Source organism: Pteronotus mesoamericanus, unplaced genomic scaffold (assembly GCF_021234165.1).
Source record: "Pteronotus mesoamericanus isolate MK-2021 breed Mesoamerican mustached bat unplaced genomic scaffold, CSHL_Meso_final scaffold_636, whole genome shotgun sequence".
NCBI classification, from domain to species: Eukaryota; Metazoa; Chordata; class Mammalia; order Chiroptera; family Mormoopidae; genus Pteronotus; species Pteronotus mesoamericanus.
The window spans coordinates 2,149,760-2,177,376 of record NW_026555324.1 but is presented as its reverse complement, the minus strand read 5'-3'; the positions used below and the strand labels follow the sequence as shown (position 1 = coordinate 2,177,376).

At 53.2% G+C, this 27,617-nt stretch overlaps 1 protein-coding gene across 1 annotated transcript; it reads right to left on the bottom strand.

Annotated features, from left to right (window-relative positions):
• Positions 1-437: 437 nt before the first annotated feature.
• LOC129061382 (complement C3-like) lies at positions 438-26,234 on the bottom strand. The gene is made up of 41 exons (XM_054562011.1): positions 26,109-26,234; positions 25,759-25,966; positions 25,109-25,283; positions 24,870-24,940; positions 24,687-24,775; positions 24,526-24,608; positions 24,199-24,286; positions 23,298-23,400; positions 23,079-23,199; positions 22,701-22,816; positions 21,900-22,040; positions 21,607-21,816; positions 21,183-21,392; positions 20,723-20,884; positions 20,334-20,463; positions 19,148-19,225; positions 17,618-17,815; positions 17,320-17,434; positions 16,950-17,038; positions 16,714-16,853; positions 16,097-16,303; positions 15,384-15,435; positions 15,125-15,211; positions 14,743-14,946; positions 13,450-13,525; positions 13,064-13,232; positions 9,909-10,004; positions 9,643-9,796; positions 8,609-8,787; positions 8,289-8,447; positions 7,090-7,149; positions 6,084-6,174; positions 4,732-4,777; positions 3,625-3,712; positions 3,235-3,321; positions 2,902-3,007; positions 2,388-2,477; positions 2,073-2,159; positions 1,898-1,987; positions 1,665-1,800; positions 438-1,040 (listed from the first exon to the last, which is right to left on the bottom strand). Exons 1-41 carry the CDS (start codon positions 26,177-26,179, stop codon positions 908-910), a joined length of 4,995 nt encoding a protein of 1,664 aa, XP_054417986.1. The 5' UTR covers positions 26,180-26,234; the 3' UTR covers positions 438-907.
• Between the last annotated feature and the right edge of the window lie 1,383 nt (positions 26,235-27,617).

Below are 27,617 nucleotides of genomic sequence, written 5' to 3'. Positions count from 1 at the left end.
TTCCCTTCCTCCCCCTCTCCCTCCCTTTCTCCCTCCGTCCTTCCCTTCTTCCTTCCACTCATCTCTTTTTATCTCTCCCTCCTTTTTCCCCTCCTCCCTTCCTTGGGGTCAGTGTGTCCCTGGACCCACAAGGGCTGCTACCTTGACTTGGTAGGTCGCCCACTCCCACATTGATGAAACTCATCCATACCCCTCTGCCCCTTGTCTTGCTCCTCAGTTGCTTGGGGTTCCTGATCAAGCTTCCATCTGGACCAGGTGCAGGGTGGGCACTAAATTCACTCATCAATTTTTTCACTCATAATAATTTCAGAAGCATCTACTGTATATCAGCCCCCCTTCTGTAGGAACTGGGCATATTTGCAGTGAGCAGGACAGCCCTGCTCTTAAGGAGCTGACATTGTTAAGCAGGGGGAACACTCATTTAACAACCACACTAATAGATAGCACATATAATATATTTTTAAGTGTTATTGAGGAAATAAAACAGTAAGGAAAGAGAGAGTGATGGGAGGGGGTCTCTTTTAGCTAAATAATTAAAGCAAGTATATTTGAGGAGGTGACATTTAAACACCTCCTCCAAATAAGGGAAGGGTTCAAGTTATGCAGATATCTGGAAGAAAGGGGTACCTCCTGGAAGGGACTGTGAGTGCAAAGGTCCTGAGGTATGAGTTGGCTTGGGTGTTGAAAAGACACCCATGAGGCCAGTGTGATTGGAATGGGGTAGGAGAGAGGAAGGGAGCAGGTGCAGGCACTTCCTGGGTAGGCTGTGCAGGGCTCTGCCGAACGTCGGAACAGGAACAAATGGCTGGAGCTTGGGCGTGATGTTCCACACTCTTTATCTGGGGTTAAGCCCAGTGGCCTGGGCCTGCTTGGAGACAACCCGGAGAGCAGCAGAGGCCTCGGGGTCTCAGGACTTGCAGCCGTGGGTGCTCATGTATTCTGAAAATCCCTCCAGCTGGCCCAGTAATTCCTTCTTTTCCATGTCTCCACTTGCCGGCCAATGCATGAGGAAGGTCTCCTTGCCCAGGACATAGTAGTAACTGTGGCGAGGGAAGGAAAGAGTGTGAGGAGAGCCGGGTGCCCCCAGAGGCATGGAGACTTCCCTGCCTTCCCCTCTGCCCTGCTTGGCAGCCTCTCAGGGCCTCAGTCTATAGTGTCTGCTCCACAGAGCCATCTTGGATCCCCAAACCTCTAGTCCAGGCCTGCGGGCCTGAGGGAACAAAGCCCCCTCTGGCCCAGGATGGCTATGGATGCGGCCCAACACAACATTCTACGTTTACTTAAAACATTACGAGTTTTTTTTTGTTTTTGTTAGTTTTGGGTTATCTAATGTGTGGCCCAAGGTAACTCTTCTTTCAGTGTGGCCCAGAGATGCCCAAAGGTTGGACACCCCTGCATTAGTCCATTTATCGGGGGATTAAAAAAGGCTTCCCTTCTTCTGACTCTTTACTGCCCTCTGTTGGAAAACCAAATCTACAACGCCTCTGCACAAATGGCGCTCCCTCAAGTTGTGCAGTGCACAGCCTGCTCCTTCATTCAGAGCAGCTCCGAAACCCAGGTCTCCTGCTGCCAGGTGTGGTAGAGGTTTTGACACCAGGGGCTGGGCTATAGGAGGAAGGGGGCCCAGGCCTGAGCCCCCAGGGCAGCAGGGGGACCCCACGCACTCCAAGTTGACTCTCCACAGGTCTGATGTGTGGCCCATGATGAGGTATGACTCTTCTTCTTGCAGGTCCAGGGAGTTAAGGCAGGTGGCGTGGATGACAAACTTCTTCATGGCGCTCCGCAAGACAGCATCCGTGCCTGGAGGAGAGGAGACCCCGTGTGTGAGCGAGCATAGGCCTGGTCCTCCCCCACAGCAGGCCCCCCAGAGTAGGGACGCACACCACCTGGGACATACCACTCTTGATGACGGCTTGGAGCTGCATGTTGTAGAAGACATAGGGGTTGGAGGCGGAGGTCTCCACAGTCTTCAGTCTGGCCTTGTACACTGGGCAAGGGGCGCAGGAGGGCTTGTGTTGGCGTCTGGCCAGCGGGTGGGTCTCCTCCTGCCTCCTGCCATACCCGAAACTCACCGAAGTCCACGCCTGCCTCACAGGCCATCTCCTGGAGCTCCTCCTGCCTGAGCGCGTTGTTGTTCTCCCTCAGGGTCGGGCACAGTTCTGGAGGGCGAGGGGGCCAGCTGCTCTGGCTGCACCGAGGGAGGGGCTTCCTTCCCTCAGACCCCATCCAGCCCAGGTCTCTGGGTCTGGTCTTTCTCTAGCTTCTGTCTCTTTCTATCTTCCTACCTCACTGGGCTTCTCTCTGCCTACGCTCCGCGCATCCCGCGGACAAAAGGCTCCTGGGCCCCCAGCCTGGCAGCCCCGGCCCTCGTGTCCCCATGACCTCACCCTCGGCACATCTGCAGACTTCTCTGTGGCAGATCTTCCGCAGGTCGGATCGCTCTGTGGGCAGGTTGTAGAAGGAGCTGCACCTCCGAGCTGCGAGAGTGGGCACGTGCCTGGGTTTGGCTTGGGCCAGCGTCCCTGTGGGCCGGGTGCCCGCCTGGCTCCGCCCCCAGCCCGGCCTCAGTAGGTCCTTCCCCTTGGAAGGCCCCGCCCCTTCTTGCCAAGTCCATTCCCAGCAGGCCATACCCAGTCCTTTCTAGACTCCGTCCCAACCCCTTCCAGGCCCGCCCACCACTTTGACCGTCCAGGAAGGCCACGCTCACTCTCGCTATACCCGCTATACCCTTAGGCTCCGTTCAGCACCTTTCTTTCCCCTCACCCCCACGGTCAGGCCCTCCTCAGTCCCGCCCGATTTCCCCTTCCTTGCCTGGCTCCTCCGCCCTCCCTCTTGGCCCTGCCCGTCGCAGTCCTCTCCCCATCGCGGGACATACTTCCATCCCAGGTCCCCCCTGCTCACAAGGCTCGTAGTAGTCGTAGACCGTGACCTGGGCGGCCTGCAGGAACTCCGCCTGCAGCATCCTGTGGACCCGGAAGCCCAGCACTGTGTCTTCCTCGTGGGAGAGCTGGGGGAGGGAGCCCTGTCTGAGCCGACCAGGGCAACTGGCCAGGGGACACTGACCATAGGGCCTTAGTCATAACTGCTGACCACACACGCGGCCCTGACTACTGAGGTGCAGACCTTCGATGGCATGGCTTTCTGGTAACACCACCCAGGAGGACCTTGCTGACCAGGGGCTCTGCGCCCACTGGGCTGCCCACAAGCCTCTGGTGGACTCCCGGCCTTCCTCACCTTCTCCAGGTAGAGGACCACGGTGCTGTCGCTGGATTTCGTATTGGTCTCATACTGGAAAGCATACATCTCGATGTCGCTCGTGAGCTGGGGCACAGGGTGAGGTTTGCAGGTTAGCAGAGACCCCCCAAGGCCCACGGCCTTAGGAACTCTAGTCAATGTGAAGTAATTCTCAGAACTCCCCATCTTTGCCCAATCAACCCCAGTGCTGAGGAAACTGAGGCACAATCAGGCAAGGGGTGTGGCTAGGTTCAGGCAGGGAGACAACCAGAAGCGACCTTGGGGCACTGACAGGGGGTAGATTCTGCCGTGTGCCAACACTGGGAGTGTGGGGTGTGGCCGAGGCACCCCATCCTGCTCACAACAGCGGGCAGGTGGGACCTACCTTACCTGTTTGAGGTCATCATGGTTGGGGTAGAAGCCAGTGAGCAGGGAAACCTCCATGATGGTCATTGTGGCCTCTCGGTCACCCTGGAACCTGGGAATTTCAGAGCTCCAGCCTCTCTCCCTCCTGCCTACCCCGCCCCATGCTCCCACTGCCGTCAGCGCTCGCCTGGAGCAGTGCACCAGCCTCCTCCTGGGTATCCCCAACACTGCTCTGCCCCCCAAAGCACACAGCTTTAACAGACCGGAATCTGATATGTCATATCCTTGCTTAACAACCTTTACCAAATGCCTTGTCTCACTCTTCCACTTCAGCTTCTCCCACCCCAACCTCATTGGATTGCTCTTAACTGTCAGTCTCTCTCTCGCCACTGGACCTGTTCTCTCAGCCCGGAATCCTCGCTTCTCCCTCTTTGCCCTGAAACACTCTTTCATCTTTGCAATCCCAGCTGATGAATCACTCCCTGTGGTAAGTCTCGTCCAGTCCACACATTAGAGCATTCTTTAATTTTCTCTCCTGTAGCTTCTTGGACCTTTCCTTTGCCACATTTAATCACAGTTGTCACTTTACACTAATTCTGGGTGATTATTTCGTTATTGTCTGTCTCCCCTGACAAGCTGTGAACTCCATGAGGAAGGGAGGGGCTGCTCTGCTCACATCTGTGCTCCCAGCTCCTAGAACAGAGCCCAGCACTCAGTAGGCCCTCAGTACCTGTTTTTTTATCTGGGGCAGGCCTAGGGGGGCATTTGGGAGAGAGGGCAGAACTGGGCTGGGGTGTCTAGAGACAATGAAACATGAGGATGAGGAAGAGCCCAGGGGCTTGGAGCCAACTCTGGGTATCTGGGGCATGTTCACTGGGGTAGAGGCTGCCATCCCAGGACATGGCGGGATGGGGGCTGGATGGTAGACAACCACGGGAGGGCAGGAGAAGGGCAGAATGGGGCACAGGCAGGGGAGGGCAGGATGGGAGGTAAGATGAGGGGGCAGGCACGGAGGGGCAGGCTTACATGGTTCCCACCCTCCACTCAGTACACAGGGAGAGCTGCTAAGGAGTCTGGATAACAGGAAGTGAGGCCTTCCTCCTGTCCAGCCCAAGATCCTGGTGCCCTCACCTTGTTTCCATCCGGAGTTGGAAAGTCTCTTCCCCCTTTTTATTTTCTGCAGAGAGAAGCCAGAAGTTTAGAGGCTGGGCCAAACAGCCTCTGGAGCTAGCTTTCTAGGTTCAAATTCTGGCTCTGCTGTGTGACTTAGGGCAAGTTGCTTAACCTCTCTGTGTTTTGGTTTCCCAATCTGGAAATGGGATCATAATACACCCAAACCCACCACATTGTTGTAAGGATTAAGTGAGTTGATACAAGTAAAGCACTAAACACAGCATCTGATCAGTGCTTTATAATGGTATTATTATTATTATTATTATTATTATTATTATTATTATTATTACATGTCAAGAAATGGGGCTCAAACCAAAGCCGTGGTCACTTGTACTCCCTAAAAGTCCTGGGCCTGGGGAGATTTTTACTCCTACGCCTTCAGTGAGCTCCCAGTGGCAGTGTCCTCTATCCTCCTTCTTGGTTCCCCAGGCTGGGAATTCTAGAATCCCCCCATTTCTAACCAGGGCCACAGCCTCCAACCGGGTCCAGCCCCCATCATCCCGTGTTGAACTAGCGCAGCTGCCTCCTCCTTAGTCTCCCAGCTCCCACCCTCGCCCTCTACAGTGTTTCCCCCACAGCCACTAGAGGGAGCCTCCCCAAACCCACGCTGGGCCACATCCCTCCTCTGTTCAGAAGTCTCTATGGTTCCCACTACGCTCTGCCCCAAAACTAACGTCCTCTCTGTGGCCCACAAGTCCCTGGACCATCTGCCTCTGTCACCTCTCCAACTTTTTTTCCTGAAATTCTACCCCTTGCTTCTCTGAAGCCAAACGGACTTCCTCGCTGTTCGTCAAACCTGGTGAGCTCATTATTGCCTCAGGGGCCTTTGTACTTGCTGCTCTGCCTGCTTGGAATGTTTTTTTCCCTTTGATCCTTCACGGTTCACTCTCAAAAGTTCTTTCCTGTCTTAGCTCAAATGCCATCTCCTCAGGGAGCTTCTCCTGGATCACCTCCAAGTCCGTATCATTTTTTTTCCTACTTTATTTTGCATGGTAGTTATCATCAACTGCTATTATGCTATATACTTACTTTTTACAATGTAGATTCATTTATAAGTAAATAACAGTAGAAGAATAATATATTTTTATGGCTGTATCATTGTTTGTCTCTCCCTATGAGAACGGGGGCTTCAGGAGAAGAGGAGATATTTTCCTTTATGCCTATGTTCCCAGGGCCAGGAAACAGGGCGTGGCACATAGTAAATGCTCAATAAATATTTGTGGAATGGCTGAATAAAGCAATAAATGTGTTTATGGAACCAGAGCTAAAATAAAAAAGGAAGGGTTGGGCATCCTTGGGTCCAGGCTTACCTTCCAGGGCACTTTGAAGAGTAGCATTCAGGTGATATAGGTTGCAGGTGTCCTCCCTGGACTCTGGGGATCTGTGGTATATGGTCAGAATCTGCCAGGGCAGGGAAGGTGTCAGAGCCCATTCATACCCATTCCCTTTTCTCCTCAGGCCAGCCCTTGCCTGCCCAGGTCTCTGTCCCTGTGGGGAATTCACAGCCAAGTCTTCCCTGCCCTCTATTACTGAGTGCAGTGAAAACCCTATAAAGTCTAGACCAACTCTGTGAAATAGAATCTTCTGCAATGATGGAAATGGCCTCTGTGTATCCTTTTCCATATGGTAGCCACTTCACCACACGTGGCTATTGAACAAACATGTGAAATGTGGCTTGTGTGACTGAAGAGAGTGAATTTGAAATTGTATTTAATTTTAATGAATTTAAATTTAACTGAGGCTCAGGAGAAGTGTGACATGCCCAAAGTCACACAATGACAGGAATTCAACCATGACTCTGTTGCTGGAAACTTGAGGACAGGCTGCCTTAAAATTGGTGCACAAGAGGACTGTTCTCATTGGCCCAGGGCATGGGGCTCAGGGCAATGGAGCTGCTGGCTCAGATATTGGAGAAAGGATGACGTTAACCTCTGGGGACTGGGACGCACCCTGGAGGGAGACTCTTCCCCTGGTGGGGTAAGGAAGGAGACACCCCTCCAGGTACTGAGCATGGGAGGGGCAGAGAGGCCCAGTGACCTCTGACCTCTACTTTCTTCAACTCTTGCCTCAGTGAAAAATCTTTCTGAGCCTCTATTTCCCCACGTGTTGAATGGAGTCCATATTTTTACCAACTTTCCCGGGAGGGGGGCTGTTGCAATGTCTTTAGTTTGGTTCATAGAAAATAGTAGTGCCCTAAATAGTAGATTTTTTTTGCTGATTTTAATCTTATCTTAGAGTCTAAACTCATCTCTTTCCACCAACTAAGGGCGCCCTGGGCTCCAGCTAACGATCTCAGGGATGGGACACCCGACCTACCGAGATGGTTCCTCTCCCTACGCCACTGGCTTTGATCTCTAGGTCGTCTTCAGCAGAAAACTGAAAGGAAGCCAGAAGAGGATTTGAGGGCAAAGGAAGCAGCAAAACATGGCTCAAATGCAGTGGTGGGTGGGGAGGAAAGATGGTTTTACTTTTCTTTCCTCATAAGAGTATTTGTGGTGTCTACTCCATCACAAGTCAACTACAACTGCCAGCCCAGGCTGTGTCCTGATGTACATCGCTCCAATCTGACACCTTGTGGTGTCTCCAAATTTCCCCATGTGAGGAGCCCCCATGCACAACCCTTCTCCTGGGTGCCTCTGCATCTACTCTCATTTCTCTCATATATTCTTCCCTCATGAGCCAGGGCAACAGTTTACAAATTGACATCCAATCGCATCACTCCCGATTAAACCTCACTGCTATTCTTGGAAAAACTCCTGCCTCATGCTCTTTGCACCCACTGCTTCCTCTGCCTAGACATCCGCAGGGCTCACTCCTTTCTTTCCTTAAGGTCTTTGCTCAAATGCCATCTTATTGGTGAGACTTCTCTGACCATCCTAAAATTTCAACTCCTTGGTGTCCCCATTCCCCTTCCTGCTTAATTTCCCCCCCATAGCTCTTGCCACCATTTAACATGCTACATATTCTACTTATTCACATCTCCTTATTGTCTGTCTTCTTCACCAAAATATAAAATTCTACAGGGACAGGGATTTTGTTGTTTTATTCATGGTCATATTCCTGGCACCTAGAACACTGCCTGGCACACAGCAAGTGCTCAGTAAAGATGTATCAAGTGATTGAGGGTAAATATCACCTTCTTCAGGAAGTAAGGTCATGGAGATGACCTTATTCCACACACCCACGTTATTTTCTCCTTTGTACACTCATTTCTTTCTCTTGTCTTTAAAAATCTTAAAATATAATATATTTATTGTCTTAATGTCTTTCTAGACTGTAAGTTCCATGAGAGCAGGGACCACAGATCTTTCATAATGTATCCCCAATGCTCAGGAGAATGCTTGGCACACAGTAAGTGCTCAGAAAATGTTTGTAGAATAAATGAATTAATGCATTGACAGCATAGCCAATGATGTGAAGTAATCTTGGGGAAGAGATTAGCAGGGACATGATCCTTGGCCCCATCCCCAATGTCACCTCTGTGTGGACTTCCCTTCTGCCTCTGAGCACCTTACCTTTGCTGACCGCTGATGGTAAGCGTTGTTCTGATTGATGACCCACTTCACGTTCAAGGATCTCTTGGGGGCGCTGATCTGGACGTGGAGGTCCTGGGCACCTTCGAAGGGGACAGCTTTGGAAAAGCGAGTGAGGGCCTCGATGGCCACCACCGTGGTCTAGGTGTTGGGATGCATGGGGTTAAGATCAGCACCAAGGACAGTTCCCCGGGCGCCCACGGGGCGAAGAGTCAGCACCACGGACAGCACAGGTCGTCCTGACAGCACCTTGGCCACCGCCCCCATCCCCCGAGTCCCCACCCTTCCGAGGCCCTGGTCACCTGGGTGGACTTGAAGCCTCCTCCCAGCTCCCGCTTCTCCAGCAGCCACTTGGCGATGGGGTGCGTCTCATTATGCAAACCCAGCTTCAGCTTCTGCATCAGCGCATAGGCCGTGGCTTCAATGGTGTACAGGGAGTTCTTGATCCTGTCCTTGTCCTTTACTGGCCAGTAGTTTTTATCTAGAAGACGCATGCCCACTTTGTCACCCAGATCTGAGCCCACCTACCTAAATCTGTCCTCTCCTTTTGTCATCTGGCCCCATTTTTCTTGTCTTTACTTCATGTGAAATTCTTCAAGGAGGCGTATGGACATTTTATTTTCAGAACCACTCTGAGACAGATTCTTTTTAGAGATGGGGAAACTGGGTTTCCAGGAAGCTTCTCCAGGTCCCTCTAGTCCCACCGAAAGGGAGTTCTCCTAACTCTACTCTTCCTGGCTTAGAGAAAGGAGGGGATCCCTCCTTCCCCTCCATTCCCCAATATTCCAATCGGGGCCCTTGGGGATGAGACAGTGCAGGCCATGAGAGGCAGACCCCTTTCAACTCCCCACATTTAGTGACCTCTCTATCCTTGACCACGCCAAGCACTTTCCTGAGTCAGGGCTTTTGTATGTGCCATTCCCTCAATTTGAAATGTCCTTGGCCTCTCACAGAAGTGGGCCTTCTCGTCTTCCATTCCAGCCGAGGGGGTCCCCTTTTCATAGAGGCCGTCCCAGCCCCCCAGCCCGTACTCCTCCCCTCTAGTCATCCCTCCCGCCCACTTTGCAGTTTTCATCTCAGCACTCATCTCAATTTGTAGTTCTCTATTGATTTGTTTGTCTTCTGCTTGATTCTCCCAGGGATGGTGGGAGCTTTGAGGACAATGACCATAATTGCCTTGTTCACCTTGGTTTCTCAGGGTCTGAGCTCAAGGGTTGGCATGCCATAGATGCTCAATACGCCGTAAATGATTGGCCATCCATTGCTGGATTTCCCTCCTGCCACCCTCATGACTGTAGTTGACACATGGTTGCTGAAGAAGTGACCACGCACTCACTGTGGCTGGCAAAGCTGTCCAGCCGGTCGTTGGCTCGAGGGCTCTTGGTGAGAGCCAGAGCGTAGGAGACTATGGCTATGGAAAAGGTTTTCTGAATGTCAGGGAGGCGCCTCTCGAGGAAGCCACGGGCTCTCTCCATGCTGGCAATCAAATCCTAGAGGGTCAGAGACAGGAGGCTAGAGGGAGGTCATCAGAGGAAGTTAGGAGAAAGGGATGGACAGAGAGGGAAAAGAGGGGGGATCCCTGCCCTCCTCTTGGGGTCCTACCGGTATCTCCTGGAGGCACAACTCCTTTCCTTCATCCAGGGCAATCAGAACAAGAGCTGTGAGGGATACGTCAGCCTCAGAGCCTCGGTAGCCACCCTGTGGATGCAGAACCACACTCATGGTCCCTGTTAGCATCTTGGAGACACCTGCCCCAACTTGTTCTGCTTGACCTTGCAAAGCTACCAGGTGGTCAGCTCTGGGCTGGATCATGCTGTAGCTGTGCCAAGCTTGCTATGCTATCTCAGAGCATCTTTGAAGCAGCTCCATCTTACTGATAAGAAAACTGAGGGTCAGAGAGGTGAAGTCTCCCCATTGCTAGTAAGTTAATGACTTAGGGTTCAAATCCCTTTAATTTCCTAACTTCCACCCTCAACCCCTATACTGAGTTGTCTCCCCCAAATTCACGTCTACCAACACCTTAGAATAGAATTTTATTTGGAAATAAAGTCTTTGCAGATATAGTTCGTTAAGAAGAGGTCATGCTGAACCTAATGACTGGTGTTCTTATAAGAAGGCCGTACAGAGACACACAGAAGGAAGAAGAGCGTATGAAGACAGAGACAGAGATTGGAGTGATGTTGCTATAAGCCAAGGAATGCCAAGGATTTCCAGGAGCCACTGAGCTAGAAGAGGCAAGAAAAGATTCTTTTCTAAGACTTCATAAGGCACATGGCTCAGCCTACACTCCTTGACTTTGGACTTCTACTCTCCAGAACTGTAAGAATGAAAAAATTCTGTTGTTTTAAGACACCCAGTTTGTGGTACTTTGTTACAGCAACCCTAGGAAACTAATATACCCCCACAGTCTCTTCTTCCCACATTGGCCAACAAAGCCTGGGAACTCTTGAATCAGGTTATGTTCCTCCTCTGCTCAGAACCCTCCATGGCTCCCACCTCACTCAGAGGAAAAGTTCAAGTCCCTCCTGCAGCCCTCAAGGCCCTGAACAATCTGCTCCAACATCTTCCTGTCCTGACCTCTGCCCCTACCCCAACTCTGTTCCAGCCACAATGACCTCCTCACTGTTCCTCAAACATACTGGGCACAGCCCAGCCTCGGGGACTTTGCACATGCTTTCCTTGTACTTGGAAGACTCTTTCCCTAGTCTGTTACATGACTTGTTCCCTCACCTCCCCAGCTCTTTGTACAAATATCTCCTCATGAAGCCTTCCAAAATTCCACCCACCTCGCCTTGATCCCGCTTTTCCTACACCTTGCCCCATGTCACTTCTACCATGCCATGTCATTTTTGTCTACATTATGCTTATTGCCTGCCTGCTCCTCACTAACATGCCTACCCCATGAGGACAGAATTTTCATCCGTTTCGTTGGCCTGGGGTCGCCAGCACTTAAAGGAGCACTTGGAACATTGTAGGTGCCTGAGAAATGCTCACTGGTGGAAGGAAACTCCAACCTGCGAGCATGTGAAGCCTGTGTTTGTAACCCCTTCCTGCATCACCTTCTTTGCCGTGTTGGGCTCTCACTCACATGGTCCTCCTGGCTCCTGAAGCCCTCCCTTCCTTTGGGGGTGCAGTCTGACTCGGCTGGGTTCATTCATTCTCCCAGAGTTTTATTCAGCAAACATTTGCCAATTGCAATGAACTAGACCTGTTTCCCTTTCTGGAAGGACTCACAGTATAGAAAAAGAAAACCCTGAAGAGACTAATTTAAATCCTCATCATGTCCCCCAGGGTCTCCAGGTCTTAGGACATGACACCTTCCCTCCCTCTCAGGCTCTGGTGGCAATGGTCTCTTCTCTCTCTCTTCAGACATGCCAGAGCCACAGGCCCTCTGCACATGCTGTTCCCTGTGCCTGAAGCTCTCTCCCAACTCTTCCCCCCACCAACTCCTATTCCTTCTTCAAGTTGCTCCTTTATTGCCACATCCTTTTTCTTCTGGGTAACTATACAAAAAGGTTTATTCATTTGCATTAGGAGTTGGGTCCACTGACAGTAGAAAACTTCAGTGCCCAGAAAACTGACAGGCACCTTGTGGCGGACATTTGTGGGGCACGCACAGGAGAGAGGTCCAGTGATCTGTCCTCCTTTGGGAGGCCAGTGTGGTAGGACAACCAGGCCACCCAGCTCCTGTGGCCACCCTGGCAAACAGGCCTGGCTCCTGGTAGAGCTTCTGGAGGATTTGGATCCTGGGGTGTCACAGAACTTTAGTCTGTGTATTGTTACTTCCTTTTGCAGGCTTTCCCTGCCACCTCCAGGGCCAAACATGGACCTTATTAAATACCCTCTCTGGATTTTTATCTCCCATGGAACACAGCCAATTGTGACTTAAAGAATCACTAGCTATAATTACTCAGTGGACTTCTGCCTTCCTTCCCCTCCCTTAGCTTGTGAGGTCTGCAAGGTAGGAGCTGTAAATGTCTTTTTTTTTTTTTTTTTTGGAGGGGGTGGGGCTGTGTTTCTCCTCTGCCTAGCATAGGGCCCGGCATACAGCAGTTGTTGGATAAATGGTTGTTGAGTTGTTGGATGAATAAATGAATGAATAATGGGATAGGTGCAATGGTAGAGACAGGCACAGGGCTGACATTCAGGGGGGACTTCCTGGAGGAGGCAACGTTTGAGCTAAATCTAATAAAACAATTTGGCTGGATGAAGGGGAAAAAAGGCGAGGTGTGGGTATTCCATGCAGAGAGGGGAGCATAAGCAAAGACACGAGAGGTGAAGAGGAGAGACCCACGAGCCGGGAGTGGTGAGGGGGAAGGCTTGGGAAGAGATGCAGAAGAGAGGGCTGCAGTGGAGGGAGAGCGTTGTAGGCAACCGGAGCCACAGAAGGTGCTGAGCAGGAGAGGCCTCCCAGTCTGCTTGGAAGCTGTTTCTGAGACTTGTGTGGAGGAGCACTTGGTAGAGATGGGTATGCTGGCTGCAGGCAGAGAGGACTCAGGCTCAGTGGGAGGGGGACCAGGATGGACGGCTGCTGGAAGCGATGGTGACGGAGAGGTGGGGTCGCTGGTGTACCCAGCCTCCCTCACAGTGTAAAAGAGTTCCAGGGAGCGAGGGGAGATAAGGCTGGGTGCTGGGCCTCAGCTGTTTCCTTTTCTCATGCTGCCTGAGAACAGTTCAAGGGCCTGACATTCCTTTTGGCTGCTCTGAGCCCTGGGTTTTGTTTAAACAGCTCAGCAGGGGGTGGGGGGCTTGGGCACCTGCATGGACGCCATGATCACGGGGCCTCTCTCCAAGAAGTGCCCGTCCTCTGCCTGCCTCTGGGTGATGATCCACTTGGCAATGTCACAGAGAGAGTGCGGGTCGATCACAGTGGTGGTCATGATGAATGAGGCCAGCACGTAGACGCGGAACACATAGCTCGTGAGCCTGGTGGGGAGGGCGCGGGGCTAAGCGATTACCAAGAACGGCGGCAGCCGAGGGGGTTCATAAGATAGGAGCATCTACACTGTGCAGACCTGGACCGTGAACCACACGGCCTCAGGCTGACCCCTCATTTGTGTGGAGTGCCACTGGCCCACAGGCTGCCTGCCCCAAGACCCCACGGCGTGGATCGTCAAGCCCCAGGCTGGCCCTGTCTTCTTACCAGGTGCTTCCCGGGTTCCCCTTGTGGATGTGGTAGGTGCCGTCTGCGCTCCGGTGGGTCAGCATCCGGGTATATCCTGGGGAAGCAGGTGGATGAGGTCTTGCAGGGAGATTTGATGTTGGGGTGTGGCTGGGAAGTTACCAGGCATAGTCTGGATGGGAAGGGCACGGGGGTGACTTGGGGAGGCAACCCATCTACATAGAACCTGGAGCGGGGACTTATACACGGCATCAGTTGGGGGCTGCGGGGCCCAGATGTAGATGAAGGTCACAGCCAGTCGTGACCATGGGAGCAGCATGCAGCTGTATCCAGGGGACACCTGGGAGATCACCCCGTCTGGGGAAGGGCACGACTGGGAATTGCTGCTCAGAGGGATCACGGAAGGTGAAACCCAGGAAAGGGGGTCCCCCGAGAGGCCGCCGCCTGGGCATTTTCTCGGGGCTCTTTCTGGGCTGCAAACTAGGAGTGTCAGCATGTCTGTGTTGCCTCGAAGGAGCCACTCCTGGTGTATCTGGTGGGGACACCCGTCAGAGGTGTACTCTGAGCATTGCTCTTTGGGTGTTACCTGAAGGTTACCTGAGGGTTCTCTGTGTGAGTGTAACACCGGGGGTGACGGTGTCCGGGTGTCCCCTGGGCATTACTGTTGGGAGCCTCTGAATGGAGTTGGTGTCTGAGAGCAGCTGGGAAGAGGGGTCAATGTCCCAATTAACTTGAGGGCTCTGGGTACAACTAGGGGCATTTGTCTCCGGTTGTCACCTGGAGGTTTGGATACCTGGGGAGGTGTCAGCATTCAGGTGTAACTGGGAGGGAGGACAGGGCCTGGGATTATTCTGGTGTTTTCTGCGTGGGGGTTCCCTGGGGCTGACCCCGGGCTTGGCACCCGCTGGGCGCGGCCTGGGGCAGTGTGTGACTGTAGCAGAACCTGCAGGTCGCTGCTTTGGGGGTAAACCAGGTGTATGTTGTCAGGTTGTAACCTGGGAAGGGGGTCCGGGGGAAGAAACAACCCGGTGTCACTGTTGGAATTACCCGGGGGGCCTTCATATCATGTTGTTATCTGGGAGAGGGGTCAGAGTTCAAGAGTAATCTAGGGGTCACCTTGAGAGGACTATTTGGGGTCACTGAGGGTCACCTGGGGATCGGTATCAGCTTGTCCTCGTGGGAGGGGAGTCAGAGTTTGGGTGTCATTGTCTGGGAGGGTAATGGGGCCGCCCCCAAACCTAGAGGTACCTGGGTCACCCTCCCAGAGAGCCCCAAACACCCTCATCGAGGTCACCGAAGGGTACCCGCGCTTACCGCTGACAATGTTCTTCATCACTTGGGCCCTGTGCTCCACCCCAACCTTGCCCCACTGGCCCGTAGTGTCTAAATACTGGGTCAGGATGATGGCCGGGGTCAAGAGGCTCAGCGTCTGCTCAGGGCAGCCGGTTGGGAGGCTCAGCAGCTTGTGTGTTTCACTGGCTGTCAGGCTGCCGAGGATCGTCTCGCCAAGGATGTCACCTGTCAGGTGGGCAGGGTCACCCTGGGAATGGCCTGAGCCACCGCAGGGGCACTCTCAGCCCCTCCTGCTGCTGTGCCCCGCAGGCCCCGGAGGACCCAGCACCCTCCTCCCCCGCCCCGCCCCTCCCCCTCCCCTCCCCCGCCCCTCCCCCCCAGGAGCCGGCTGTGCCCTAAGCACCTTGGACGCTGACAAACACCTCTGCCTCTGTATTGGGCACTTTGTTCAGTAGGTCTTGTCTTGGCACCCGTTCCACCTGGTTCTGACCTGAGCAGACACAACCTTCAGTGACAAGTGAGCTCTGAGGCTGGGGAAGTCAGAAGGCACGGAGCCCAGGAGGGGCTCGGACTGCCCACCACGTCTGAGCCCTTCATTTTAACCTGCCCCTCTGCCCTGGCGTGTCCCCGGGGTCCCACATGCCCCTGCAGACCCCACAAACCTTGGGGGTTCAGGACGATGCTATGGGATATTTTTTCTGTAGTCCCCCCTGCCTGTGGGAGGCAATGAGGAAACAAGTTAAAAACAACAACAGCAATAACGACAATCACAATGACAATAAGAGGAAGCATTGCTTAGCTAATGAGAGCACACACTCTGGAGCCCTAATATCTGGATTCAAATCCCAGCTCTTCTGCTTCCTAGTTGTGTGATCTTGGGCAAATTACTTAACCTCTCTGTGCCTCAGTTTTCTCATTCATACAAGGGCAAGAATAATAGTTTCCACATCCTAGGGTTGTTCTGAGGGTTCAATGAGTTAATATTCTTGAAGTGCTATATTGTAGGGCCTAACTGTGTTTTTGTTAAGAAAATCAAGTATTATTGATGGGTCACACACGGGTTGTGTGTAATTTTCACAGCTCTCTGATTATTCATGGTCATGGTGATTATCCCCATTCTGTAAGTGGGAAAATGGAGGCTCAGAGAAGTTAAGTGAGCTGCCCAAGATCACACAGCAGAGACAGGATTTGAACCCAGTTCTGACTCCGAAGTTGTGAGGTAGGGGCTCTGTGACTGGACTTTCAAATCTAGCCTCTCGCCTCACTCGCATCTGGGAGGCTTCTTTGTTGATCCTGCGCCCCCCTGCCCCTCTCCTGATGACGCAGGGAAGGTCCACTGTTTACACTAGAAGCAAGGCGTGGGGACGTCCATTACCTGGACCAGGAGAGTCTTCCTCACGTGGTCCAGGGCCCCTTGGCCCACGACCTTGACTTCCACCTCCACTTTGCCTATCTCAAGTGGGAGAAGCACAAAAGGCACCATCTTGGAGGAAGCAGGCGGCACAACCACCACCTGGCGGTACGGGGCTCCCGGCTTTGATGCGCTGCACAGTGTCTCCTTGTAGGGGAACTCCACGCGGACCTGGGGCAGGGTGGGCCGTTGGGGGGTCCTGACGCACAAATGACCCAAGATCCTAGAGCCACAGTCCCCTCCTGCCCCACCCTGAGAATCCTGAGTAGGTGACAACCCAGCGTAGTGGTTGACAGCAGAGACCCTTCCTGGGTTCAAGCCCCTCTGCCATTTATGAGCCATGTGATCTCTGGAAGCCCTTTGGCCACTCTGTGCCTCAGTTTCCTCATCTCTAAAGAACCATAATGGCACCCATCTGCTGGGGTTACTGTGAGGTTTACATAAGAAAATACCTTAGAAGTTTTTCAAAAAGGCCAGCCTTTTGCTGGCCCTCTCTCACAATGGCGCACCCCATCCTCTCCCCGCGCCCCCCCCCCCCGCCGTGGATGTTTTGGCAGGAAGGGCAGGGCTGGAGGCTTCACCTTGACCTTGTGGTTCATAAGATTGTACAGCACAGCTTGGATCTGGACTTGCTCATTCCTGACCACAGAGAAGGGCAGCTTAAGATCCACAAAGAATGATTTCCTAACTGTCAGCTCAAAGGGTTTCGAGACACAGAGACCTAGAACCGGGAGATCGTGTTGAAGTCAAGCGGAAGCGCACTGCCCTGGGGCTAAATGTTTTCCCGTCCTCTCAGCATTGGGCTTGTGGGGGTCACCTTTTCCAGCCTTGAGGCTGATGGCCACAAAATGCCACGTGGTCATGGAATCCGGCACGTTCACATGAATGCTGTGCTGGGAGATCTTCCTGGAAGGCGGGGGGGAGGGGCGGGGCGGAGGGGAACCACTGAGTTGGTGCTGCCCGGACAGAGCCCCTGTCCAAGGGCTACGGTCACCATGGAGGGGTCAGTGGGTCACCTCATGCGAGGCATCACCCGTAGAGCGTCATCATTTTGGGGGGACCCCTGGGATCTGTATTTCCATGCGGGGAGGCTCCTATCATGGGACTATGCTGAGAACTCAGTGGACGTCCACTGATTCATGGAAGGGCTAGGGACCAGATGTTGGGATGGGGGGTGGTGATCCTACCCCGCTGCTGTCGTTTTTGGCAGAGTAAACGTCCTCCAGAGCCAGCTCTCAGGGAACAAGGTCCGGACAGGCAGGTCCTCCATGAAGATGTCTTCAAAGTCCTCCTCTTCATCCGCTGCAGGGAGCAGACGGGGCCGGGACTCCTTCGCATGTCTCCTGTGGCCGGCCCCGCAGGCTCCTCAGGGGGTCCCTCCCACCCCATCTCCCCATGGCTCAAATCTCCCCTCGCCCTGTTCCATGGCACTCACGCCATTGGGTGGAGGCCCCCACCCCACGCCTCCTGCTGTGCCTCCCTCACTTGTCCCCAGAAGCAGCTGATCCTCCCGGGCCTCCCGAGTCAGAGTCTCGGACAGATGGCAGCAGCTCAGGAAAGCGGCAACACAGTCTGGCCCGTAGCGGACATGCCGGGTCCTCTCCTCACACGACAGTCCCACTGGGTTCTCCCGGAGCCCAGCCTCGCAGCACTTTCGCTTCAGCTCCGTGTTGAACTTGTTCACTGTGGGCCAGGTTTAGAGGGATGAGGAGGGACTGAGCAGGATCTGAGGAAGCTGGGAGCCAACCACCCCAATGCCACGTGTACTAGGTCTCTGTTCAGCCATAACTCTGGCAATTGCTGGTCGGAACACTTTGCCTCCTGTGTCTTCCTCCTAACGCTTCATGTTGACCCTGTATGGTGAGTCCTGATCGAGGAGCTGAGTGACAGGGAGGTCGAGTCACTGGCATAGCATCACACAGCTCACAAGCAGCAGAGCTGGGACTAGAATCTGTGCCACTGTTGCTTCCCCTCCCCTCACTCACCCTCCTCCGTGTTCTGCTGTTGGACAGGGACTGGTAATGGCATGTTTATTTATAGAAGATGCCATGTTGACTCCCAATTTTCATTATATATTTTTAAAAACATAAAGCTTGCTGTAAAGCATGATGTCAAGTTGGATGCTTCTAAATTAGCAAGTTGAAGGAATGTACTTAAAGATAAAATTATAACAATTTAAAAATCTTACTGTCTACCCTATAACATGATTAGAACATCTATAGTTAGATGATGTAACTGATCATTACCACAAATGAAACAGTGGTTCATATAAACTTTCTCCAGCTGGTTAGTATGATTTTTGATATTGAAATTAGAGTTAGGGTTTTAGCTTAATTTTTATTAGATTTTACCTATTTTCCCTTTATTTAGATCCACCAAGTCCTTAACATCGCTCAAAGAGACTGACACATCTAATATTCACAGAATGCATGCTTCTCGCACCAGCCAGCAGCACCTCCCGTCTTCCTGGAACTCCAGGCCCAGAGCCAGAAATCATCCACTGGCATTCAGCACCCATTGCTCTTCCCATCTACGTTCCCTCCGATACCACAGAGGGCTGACATCTAAAAACTACATTTCCCAGGCTCTCTTGCTGCTGGAGTTCTGGCCGGGATTAGATTCTGCACTCGAGATGCTCTTGCGCAACATTTGGAGGTGGAAGAGGAGCAGAGACCATTTCCCCTGCAGCAGCGGAAGCTAATGAGGGGGCCTCGGTCTGCCTGTTTTTTTAACGGGGAAATTTCCGTGTTCCGCTCTCTATCCACCAGCCTCAGCGGGAATTTTGGCAGGAGTTTCCTGAGATTTCATGCCTTGCAAGAACTGCAATGGGATGATTCTGAGTCCCAATGAGCAGTCTTCAAAACGTCTACTCCTGCAGCCCATCCAATAATTTTGAAAGCACAAAACTCCTACGATGAAATCCCTTCCTCCCTGCGTAAAGTCCCTAGAATGGCTTCAGTGTTCTTTCTTAAGTGCTGATGGATACAGCGGGGCACACTGAGCGTTCTCTCTGACCTGCATTCCTCTTGGTCTCCAGGCTCTTCAGGGAGCGGCGGCGGCGGCTGGGAGAGGGGCTCTGGGGGCAGCGCCAGTCTACGGGTTAGAGGGAGGAATGGAGATCATTGTCAGGATCATTATCAACAGCCTTGATGATACCGATTGGGTGCTACCATACACCCAGTGCTTTATGTGACCTCATTTTATTCCACGGGTACCTCATAGACAAGATTCACCACTTAAAAGCTGTGTGGTCTTCAGCAAGTCACAGCGTCTCTGGGCTGTACTTTCCCCAGCTATGTGCAATGACTATAATCGCAGTTCTATCAAAGGTATCGTGCATTTACAAGCACTGAGCACAGGGTCGAACTTGTGGTAAATAGAAACTGTCGCACACTCCTAGTTCTCTCGACACCCATTTTCCTCCCTTCATCGGTGGCAGCTAAACCTCCATCTTTTTCTATCATTCAGAATGAAGAGTACATTTCCTAGCTTCCCTCGCACCAAATTCATGCCAAGTGTCTGTGTTACGGCCAATGAGATGTGACAGAAGTGTCCTCTCCTTCCCGCTTCCCTTCCTCCTGCCACATGGAATGGGGTCCCGATGAGGTGTGTGTGCAGGACAATAAGCTAGAGAGACACCGAGTCCCAGAATGACCTCCGGATTGTTACTGAGGGAGAAATAAAACTTTTGTCTTATTTACTTTTTAAAAAATTGATTTGGAGAGAGGAATGGAGAGAGACAGAGAAGGAGGGAGGGGGGAGGGAGGGGGAGGGAGGGGGGGAGAGAGAGAGAGATGTGTTGTTCTACTTATTTTTGCATTCATTGGCTGATTCTTGTATGTGCCCCAACCGGGGATCAGACCAGCAGCCTTGGCACATTGGGACGATGCTCTAACCAACTGAGCTATCCAACCAGGGCCAATAAACTTCTTATTTAAGCTACTGTTAATTTTATTTTTGATACACATGGCTGGACCTATATCTAATCAACACAGAGTGAATTACTTGTATTATTATCCCCATTTTATGGACAGAGAAACTGAGATTATGAAGAGAGAAGAAATATGACTGACCCACAGTGAATGTCAAAACCCTGGGTTTTAGTCCATCTGTTTGATGCCAAACCTCCTGCTCTTAACCACTAGAAGGCACTGCCTCCGTCCCTCCGCCCTGGCCGCCCCCTCCCACCCCCCGCCCGCACCGGTGCTCGCCAGGGTGTCCATCCCCGAGCTCATCTTCAGGTCCAAGCCCGCGTCCTTGAACACGGCAAGCCTGTCTTTCCCGCTGCCCGCCGTGCAGCCAATGTCGTGCTCCTCCACCACGTCCCAGACCTGGGGACAAGGGAGGAACCTGGATTGGGGCCTGTGTGGCCCGCCAGGGAAGGTAGAAGGGCGCACCGGGATTGCTGGCTCCCATAATAATTCTCACACCATCTCCCACTGACCCCTTACCACCTGCCCATCTCTATCCCGTGCGCCAGCTGCTTGAATCCTTGGGACCATCAGTGCTGCCCATTTTACAGCTGAAGAAGACGAAGCTTCAGCTAGAATGTCCAGGCCACCTTTTGACCCCAACTCCGTATGTTCTCACCTTCTTCTGTGTGAGATTGTGTTTGCTGTTCATGACATAGACAGCTTTGTCCACGGCCACTAGCCCCACTGTGGCCTCTGCATCGCCTGTCACCTTTATGTCCACCTGGGTGTTGGGCTCCAAAAAATTGAAGTGATCTTCATTATCCAAGCCAACCTTCAGCTGACCAGGAAAAAGAGACATGTCAGAAAAGGGGGCTCCTAGGCTTCCAAGGGGCTTCTGCAAGTCCACTTTCATGTTCACGCTCCCTACAGCTCTGATGGAGCATTGGGGAACTCCATCGGGCCAATCCCAGCTCTACACATTTACTTGCCCCATCGTCATGCCCTGGGTTGAGCTTTGAAAGCCATATCTCTTCCTCTTACACTCACCTGCCCCCAGGCTGGGCACCCCTTGAACTTGGTTATGCCCTCTCCTGAACTTTATGATGGCGATGTTCCGCTGCAGGGAGTTCACTCACCATCCCCATGCATCTGTCGTTCACGTCAATCATTACGGAATCGGCCACCAGTTCAGGGTCCTGGCCTGTTCCTCTGGGCAGTAAATAAAAGGCCAGGATGCGGAAGGAAGGCAGCATCTCTGAAGTCACATCAATAGTGGTTGACGTGTAGACACTCCCATGATGTCTTACCTGATGATTGGCAGAGATGATCTGACCCTTACTCAGGACCTTGGAAACAAGGGAAGCCAAGGATGAGAAGGGGAAGGCCATCCTTCTGAGGGTGAGAGACATCCTCAGTCCTTTTGCTTCAGTTCCTTGGCCTAAGCCCACCCTAGATGGTTCCCACCTTCACACCATTTTTTCATTGTTCCTTCAACTCAGCGAGCCAAGATTGTTCCAGGGAAAAAATTCTCTGACTCAAGTCCTGTTCCTAGTCCCTCACCAGGATGGTGAAGTGAGTAATCTGCTCCTTGGTTGCGTCATCCTTATTCCTGGTGTTGAGGCTCAGGTGGATGTTATTGCCAACTTCTGTGTCAAACATCTTCACCTCAATGTGCAAGAAGTTCCCTGACCCTTCCTGAGTTGAGTAAGGCCAAGCCGTCATCCTAGCTTCTGCTTGATCTTCTGGCTGAAGATCTGCATCAGTTTTCACCTGGGGAGATCGATGGGCTGCTAACTGTCAACCCTTCCAGCTTACACAACCCCACCGCCATATCTGCCCCATTGGATTAGTACCAGGATAGGGAGCTCCTTCATATTTGCGTCTGTGTTGATGGTCAGAGTGGCCACCCCTCTGTCTGAGGTGAACTCTTTTTTGTCTTCACAGCAAACGGGGACTTTGGAGGCTGGGGACCCATCAGGATTTGAGACGAAGACCTGGGGTGGAATGGGGGGTGAGATAAGGGGCAGGCCTGGGGGTGGCCTGGCAGGAGAGGTGGGCACTGGGGACACAACCTGGATCGGACTGCCCTGTACAGCTGTGCAAGGTGCGCACTGAACAACACCAGAGATGCCATTCACATTAGAGTCCTTATGGATGGCACTCCCTAGAGTGCTGCAGTGCACAGCTGCGTGTGCTGGCCCTGGGCACTGGGGTGCCCGTGGGCGAGGGGGAGGGTGGGCTGGGGGCGGGGGTGTGGAGAAGGTGGGAGGAGCATGGAGGGCTTGGGGAAAACTCAGAGTAGGATTGGTACTAAAGTAAAGCCCACCAGACGGCTCAAAGTCACCCCAAATGAATGTATAAAACGGCATGCTTGCTCTGCAGAAGTAGCTTCAAGATAAACCCCTGAGCACCACGTTCCAGTCTGACTGTGACTCCTAAGCCCCCACAGAGAAATCCTGGAGCCATTGCTGTGCTTTGGGAAGACCTGGGTTATGACTTATTGGGACTGACCTGGGGGACTGGATGGACTCAACTCTCAGAAAGGTGAGTTGTAGGGGACAGGTGAGTCCAGTGCGGGTTTTTTTTTCCTGGTGGGGGGGTTGTTTGAGGGTGGAACCCCTGAGTCCTTGGGTGGAATGAACCCAGACCCTGACCCTCAAATGGAAGGGCATCCCCGGCTTGAAATACTGGGGTGTCTTGATGAAATTGATGTTGAATGGGGTCCGGACGATCTTCAGCCCTGAGGACTCGGCCTGGACCATCTCACCCCCTGCAGAGACAGAGGGACCAGGAGTCTGGAGGAGGTTCAATTTTGCGGGGAGTGGCAGGGCTGCTGGTGTGGGGGGCCCATCTTGGTGATGACAGGGAAAGACAGTGACAGTTTCAGCTCCTGCCAGCCCTTCTGGCATTTTCCCATTTCTCTGATGAGGAAACTGAGCAGGAGGTGGCCCGAGGTCACGCGGGCAGGATGTCTGGGCTGGGAAAGAACACAGTGTCCTGACCTCAGCCACGGGCCGGGGTGAGGGAGGCACCTGAGGAGAACACAGTGACGTTGACAAAGATTGAGGCTCCTATGAAGTTCTCTTCTGGGCCTTGGAATGCGGCCATCAGTTTGTCCTTCTGGAGGGAGACGTGGCCTTGGCCTCTAGAGATCTGCTCCCAGGGAAGGGGAAAGAAGAGGAGATGGTTTCTTGGGGGACTGATGGAGGGTTGGGGGAGAGGAGGCTGGGGAGGGGTCCAGACTTGGTCACCTCCACCCTCTGCAGGGAGCTTTCAATGGAGATCCGGCGGGAATCGTGCTTCACCCCGAAGATGGCCAGGGCGTGCCCGTCCACCGGCTTGTTGAATACATACCTGGAGGGGAGAGAGACGTCCCGCCATCTCTGAAGCACGCACACAGCCTCACCTGGCTGCAGAGACGGCCCGTGCGGTCTCACAGGGCTGCAACAGCGGCTATGGAACTTTGAGAGGGGCAGACGAGGCCCCTGGAAACTTAGACAGTTTCATTGCTGACCCACAAAATCCTGGAAGGTGACAAATACGTCGCACGAAGCCTTGCAGGGTTGTAGATGTGGCTTGTGCAACCTTAGGAGATGGTAACGTCAGCTCGTGCAGCCACTTGGAGCCATACAGAAGTCAGGACAACCCATGGGGTGTCTGCGCAGCATGATAAAACTTCAGGAATGATCTCTATCATGTTAAGAAGTGGCACGCATGGCCCTTACAACCTTAGGGGGACAACATGGCTGGCGGAGGTGGCCTGTAAACTTCATTTGGCAGCAAGTGTGGCATTTGCAATTTCCTAGTGCTGCAGAGATGACCTGGACAACCTTACAAGGTGCCTGAGGTACCTGCGCTACCTTGTGGACCTTCAGACTTGGTTCAGACCACGAGGTCTGACCCACTCCGTTAGGTGGGCCAGGTGGCCCGGGCAACCCCAGAAGCCTGAAGAGATGGTCTGCACAGCTTCACAGGGGGTGGGCGTGGTCTGTACAACCTTATGGGAAAATGTAGGTGACCCAGAATATCTCCAGAGTGTCAAGGAGGGCCTGTGTTGTACCCTACACGCTACAGAAGTGGCCCACTTCCCTCTACCCTTCAGTTTCTTGGTGCCCTCGGTTCTCTGGACAGGCTAAGGGTAAAGCAACTCACCAGGCCTGGATGTCCACATTCAGAGCTTCATCACCGAGGTAGAAGAATTTCTTGTTTGGGACCAGCCGGACGTCGAAAGATGGGAGCACTGTGTGGAGTAAAGGCAGTGGGCGCCCTCCACAGGTTGCCGTCCTCCCCTCATCCCCTCTCTGCCCTACTCCTTCCCTGGTGGCTCTGGCAACCCCCAAGAATGGGAACAGGCCGTCCCACTCACCAGCACCCAGCTGAGGCCCTGGCACGCAGTGGGTGCGCCACAGGAACTCCTTTGCATCCCCAGCCCAGCTTCTGGCGTGGCCCTCCTCCCCCTCCCTGTCAAGCCACGCTCACCGTACTCCTTCACATCAAAGGCTGCTTTGAACTTCTGCTTGCTCGCACTTTGGTAACTGGCTTCGATGCTCCATGTCCCAAAACTGAGGCCAGAAAGTTAGGAGAGATGGAGACCAAGGAGACCCTCCCTCCCTCCATCCCCAGGGTTCCCAGCAGGGCACCTGATGAGCTCTGGGAGGTGGAACGAGCTTGAGAAGATACCGTCCTTGGCTAACAGGTCCTGGCTGCTCACAGTGATCCCTTCTGGGTTCTGCGGGGGCAGGCAGGTGGGTTATGCCTGCGGGCCTCCAGCACATTATACAGCCCCAGTGTCTGGGACCCACCCTGCCAGCAGGAGAGGCCACCTTGATGTCTAGAGTGAACGTCCTGTTCACAGGATCCATCCTGTGGTTCAGCGTGAACACCCGGTATTGAACTGGAGGAGAAGGGAAGACTGACTGTTGGATAGTTTGGAGGGCAGAGGGTATAGTCATTTTGATCTCGGGCAGTGGGGAGATCTTGGCAGGTGGAATATGTTGGGCACTGGGCGAGGCTGGGGGTGAGAGTCAACGCCTGCCCCAGGCCAAACACCCAGAGGCCGTACCGAAGTGATCAGGGGTGTAGATGGTCTTGTCTGTCTGGATGAAGATGTAGCCAGCGTGCGGAACCACCAGCACAAGCTTCTCCATGAATGAGGATGTGGAGGTGGGGGCCCAGGTTGCCTGGATGATGACATACTGCTGCCCAGCATGTGGGGGGTATACCAGGCTCTCGGGGATCTGGGGAGAGACGCCGCCACTGTTCAGGCCCTGCTGGGTCTCCATCCCTGGGACCAAAACCCTGGGGCAGGTCTTGGGAGGAGCAATTGAATGGGAGCCCTCTGACTCTGCCTTGGGAGCTGGGTCACCTTCTGTGGCTGTGCAGTTGGCTCCTGCCCAAGGACATGCAGCCAAGCGGAGATGCAATGCAGTCCATGCGCAGCTTTCCAAGCCACCAGCAGAGGGCGCCTTTTGTTAATCAGCACTGAGGCAGTGTATGGGCTAATAATCATGGCAGGTTCTCAGAGTCCAGACTACGGGTGTTTTGGATTTCTAAAAGGACAGAGCACTAGAGGAGCACTAAGTGTATCCAAGCCCTGCATGTGTTCCCTAGTGTCTCTTGTAGGAAGTCCCTCTAGAGTCTCCCCGTTTCCACTGTTGCTGCTGGCCCACAGCCTCCCTTGGTGGCGGCCACCCCTCCGGGCCTGTCACCTACCGTCACGGGTGTCTGACTCATAAAGTTGTTTTCCTGTGAGAGAATGACCTGGCCCTTCGCCACCATCGTCTTCTTCATGGGGAAGTCCCACACGGTGAGGTTCACCTTAAGGAACCCACTGAGGGACTGCGAGGAGTCCGAGTGAGCCTGCACGTGGATGTTCTCTGGGCTGCCGACCCGCAGGACTCGCGGGGTCACCAGGATATACCTGCCGGTGGACAAACACAGGGGCCCAGGGGGAGTCCAGCAGGGGAAGCGACAGCAGAGGCAGGTGGGGTCCTACCCAGGGAGGCATGGGGACGACAAATGCGTAGGCAGTCAGCAGGTTCCCCTCAGTTCCCCAGACTCACAGTGGCTCCGTGTGGGTGAAGGGGATCCCCAAGAGGAGCAGGATCAAGCCCATGGACCAGGGCACGTCCATGGCAGCCAGAGGGTGACGTGGGGCCCTTGGCCACAGTTGCTGTCCTCTTGTCCGCCCCAGCTCTGGTCTGTTTGCCTTGGCCTGTCCTGGCTGAGTTAATATCTAAACGGGGATGGGGAGGGAACCCTCATAAACCCAATGGGAGCAGAGTGGGCTGCTCCTCCCTTGTCAGCGAGGCCTGCCCTGGGGGGCTGGGATTGAGAATTGTTCCAGCTCCCCACTTGGAGGGCACAGTGGTAGGGGGGGCTGTCCCTTCCATGAGCCATGGGGTCCTATCCTGAAGCCCTCCCATTACCCAGAAATAAGCCTAGACCCCCCTAGGACACTGGATCAGGACACTGGACTTGGGGCTAGGTGGGGATCGGCTGGAAGAGGTAGGAAGAAGCAGGAGTCCTCACCTCTGCCCTGGTGAAATTGGCAAGAGCTTCTGAAAGCAGCGCAGGCCCAATGTATTCATTTCCCAGTCACAGGCCCGAGCAGACATATGGCCATCTGGCCCCAGGCTCCACCATAATAGGACCTGAGAAATGCAGGGGTCAGGCCCTTTTGCTCTCGATCTTCCTGCACCCAGCACTCACCGCATGGTTTTCTCCTTCCTTGTAGGAGATGACTGTGCTTGGTCAACTGCAACCATTGTTCATTGTCTCTAAGTCATGCCAAGCTCTCTGGGCTCCTTTTCTAAAGGCAAATTATACATGTTAAACCAGGGACGAAAACACATCATGCTGGAAGCATTCCTGGAAGAAAGCTTTCTCTGTTCTGAAATAATTCTCTCTGGCCGTTTAATGTGCCCATTAGAAATGTTGAACCCGCTTTGTGGTATCTGCCTCTTAGAAGCAGGCGGGGTTGCAGACAAGCTGGTCTGGCTTTTCCTTCCTCTGTGAGGTCAATACCACTAGCTTGGGGAATCTTGCCTATTGGAGGACTCCAGGTCTCCCCAAACAATGATAATACACCTTCATCCCATGAAAATTCATTAAGTCTGTACTAGGAGCCCAGCCCTACTCAGCATGCTGGGGATGTAGCAGTGACCACAATACATGAAATTCCTACCCATGTGGAGAGCACAGTGACAGAAATTACTAAGGTCCCCAAGTGCATTTTCTCCTTAAACCTCAGCCTCTGATGAATTAGGTTCAATGCGTGCCAACTTTCCATACTATCTTTGCAGAGCACTGGAAACCCAGGTGTGTTAGAAACAAAGGGGGCAGGTAGAATCTAGTCATTTATTCCTCAGGTATTTCTTGAGTACCTACTATGTGCCAGATGCTGTTTTGCCTGCTCTGTCTGGCGGTTGTAGATGGCTCACAGCCACGCTGAAGTAAGAATTTAGCACCCACTGTAAAGGTGAGGAAACTGGGGCCCCGGGAGGGTGAGCCTGTTGGTCTGGAGCACGCACACGAGCTAGGAAGATGGGTAATGCACATAAGTTTATGAT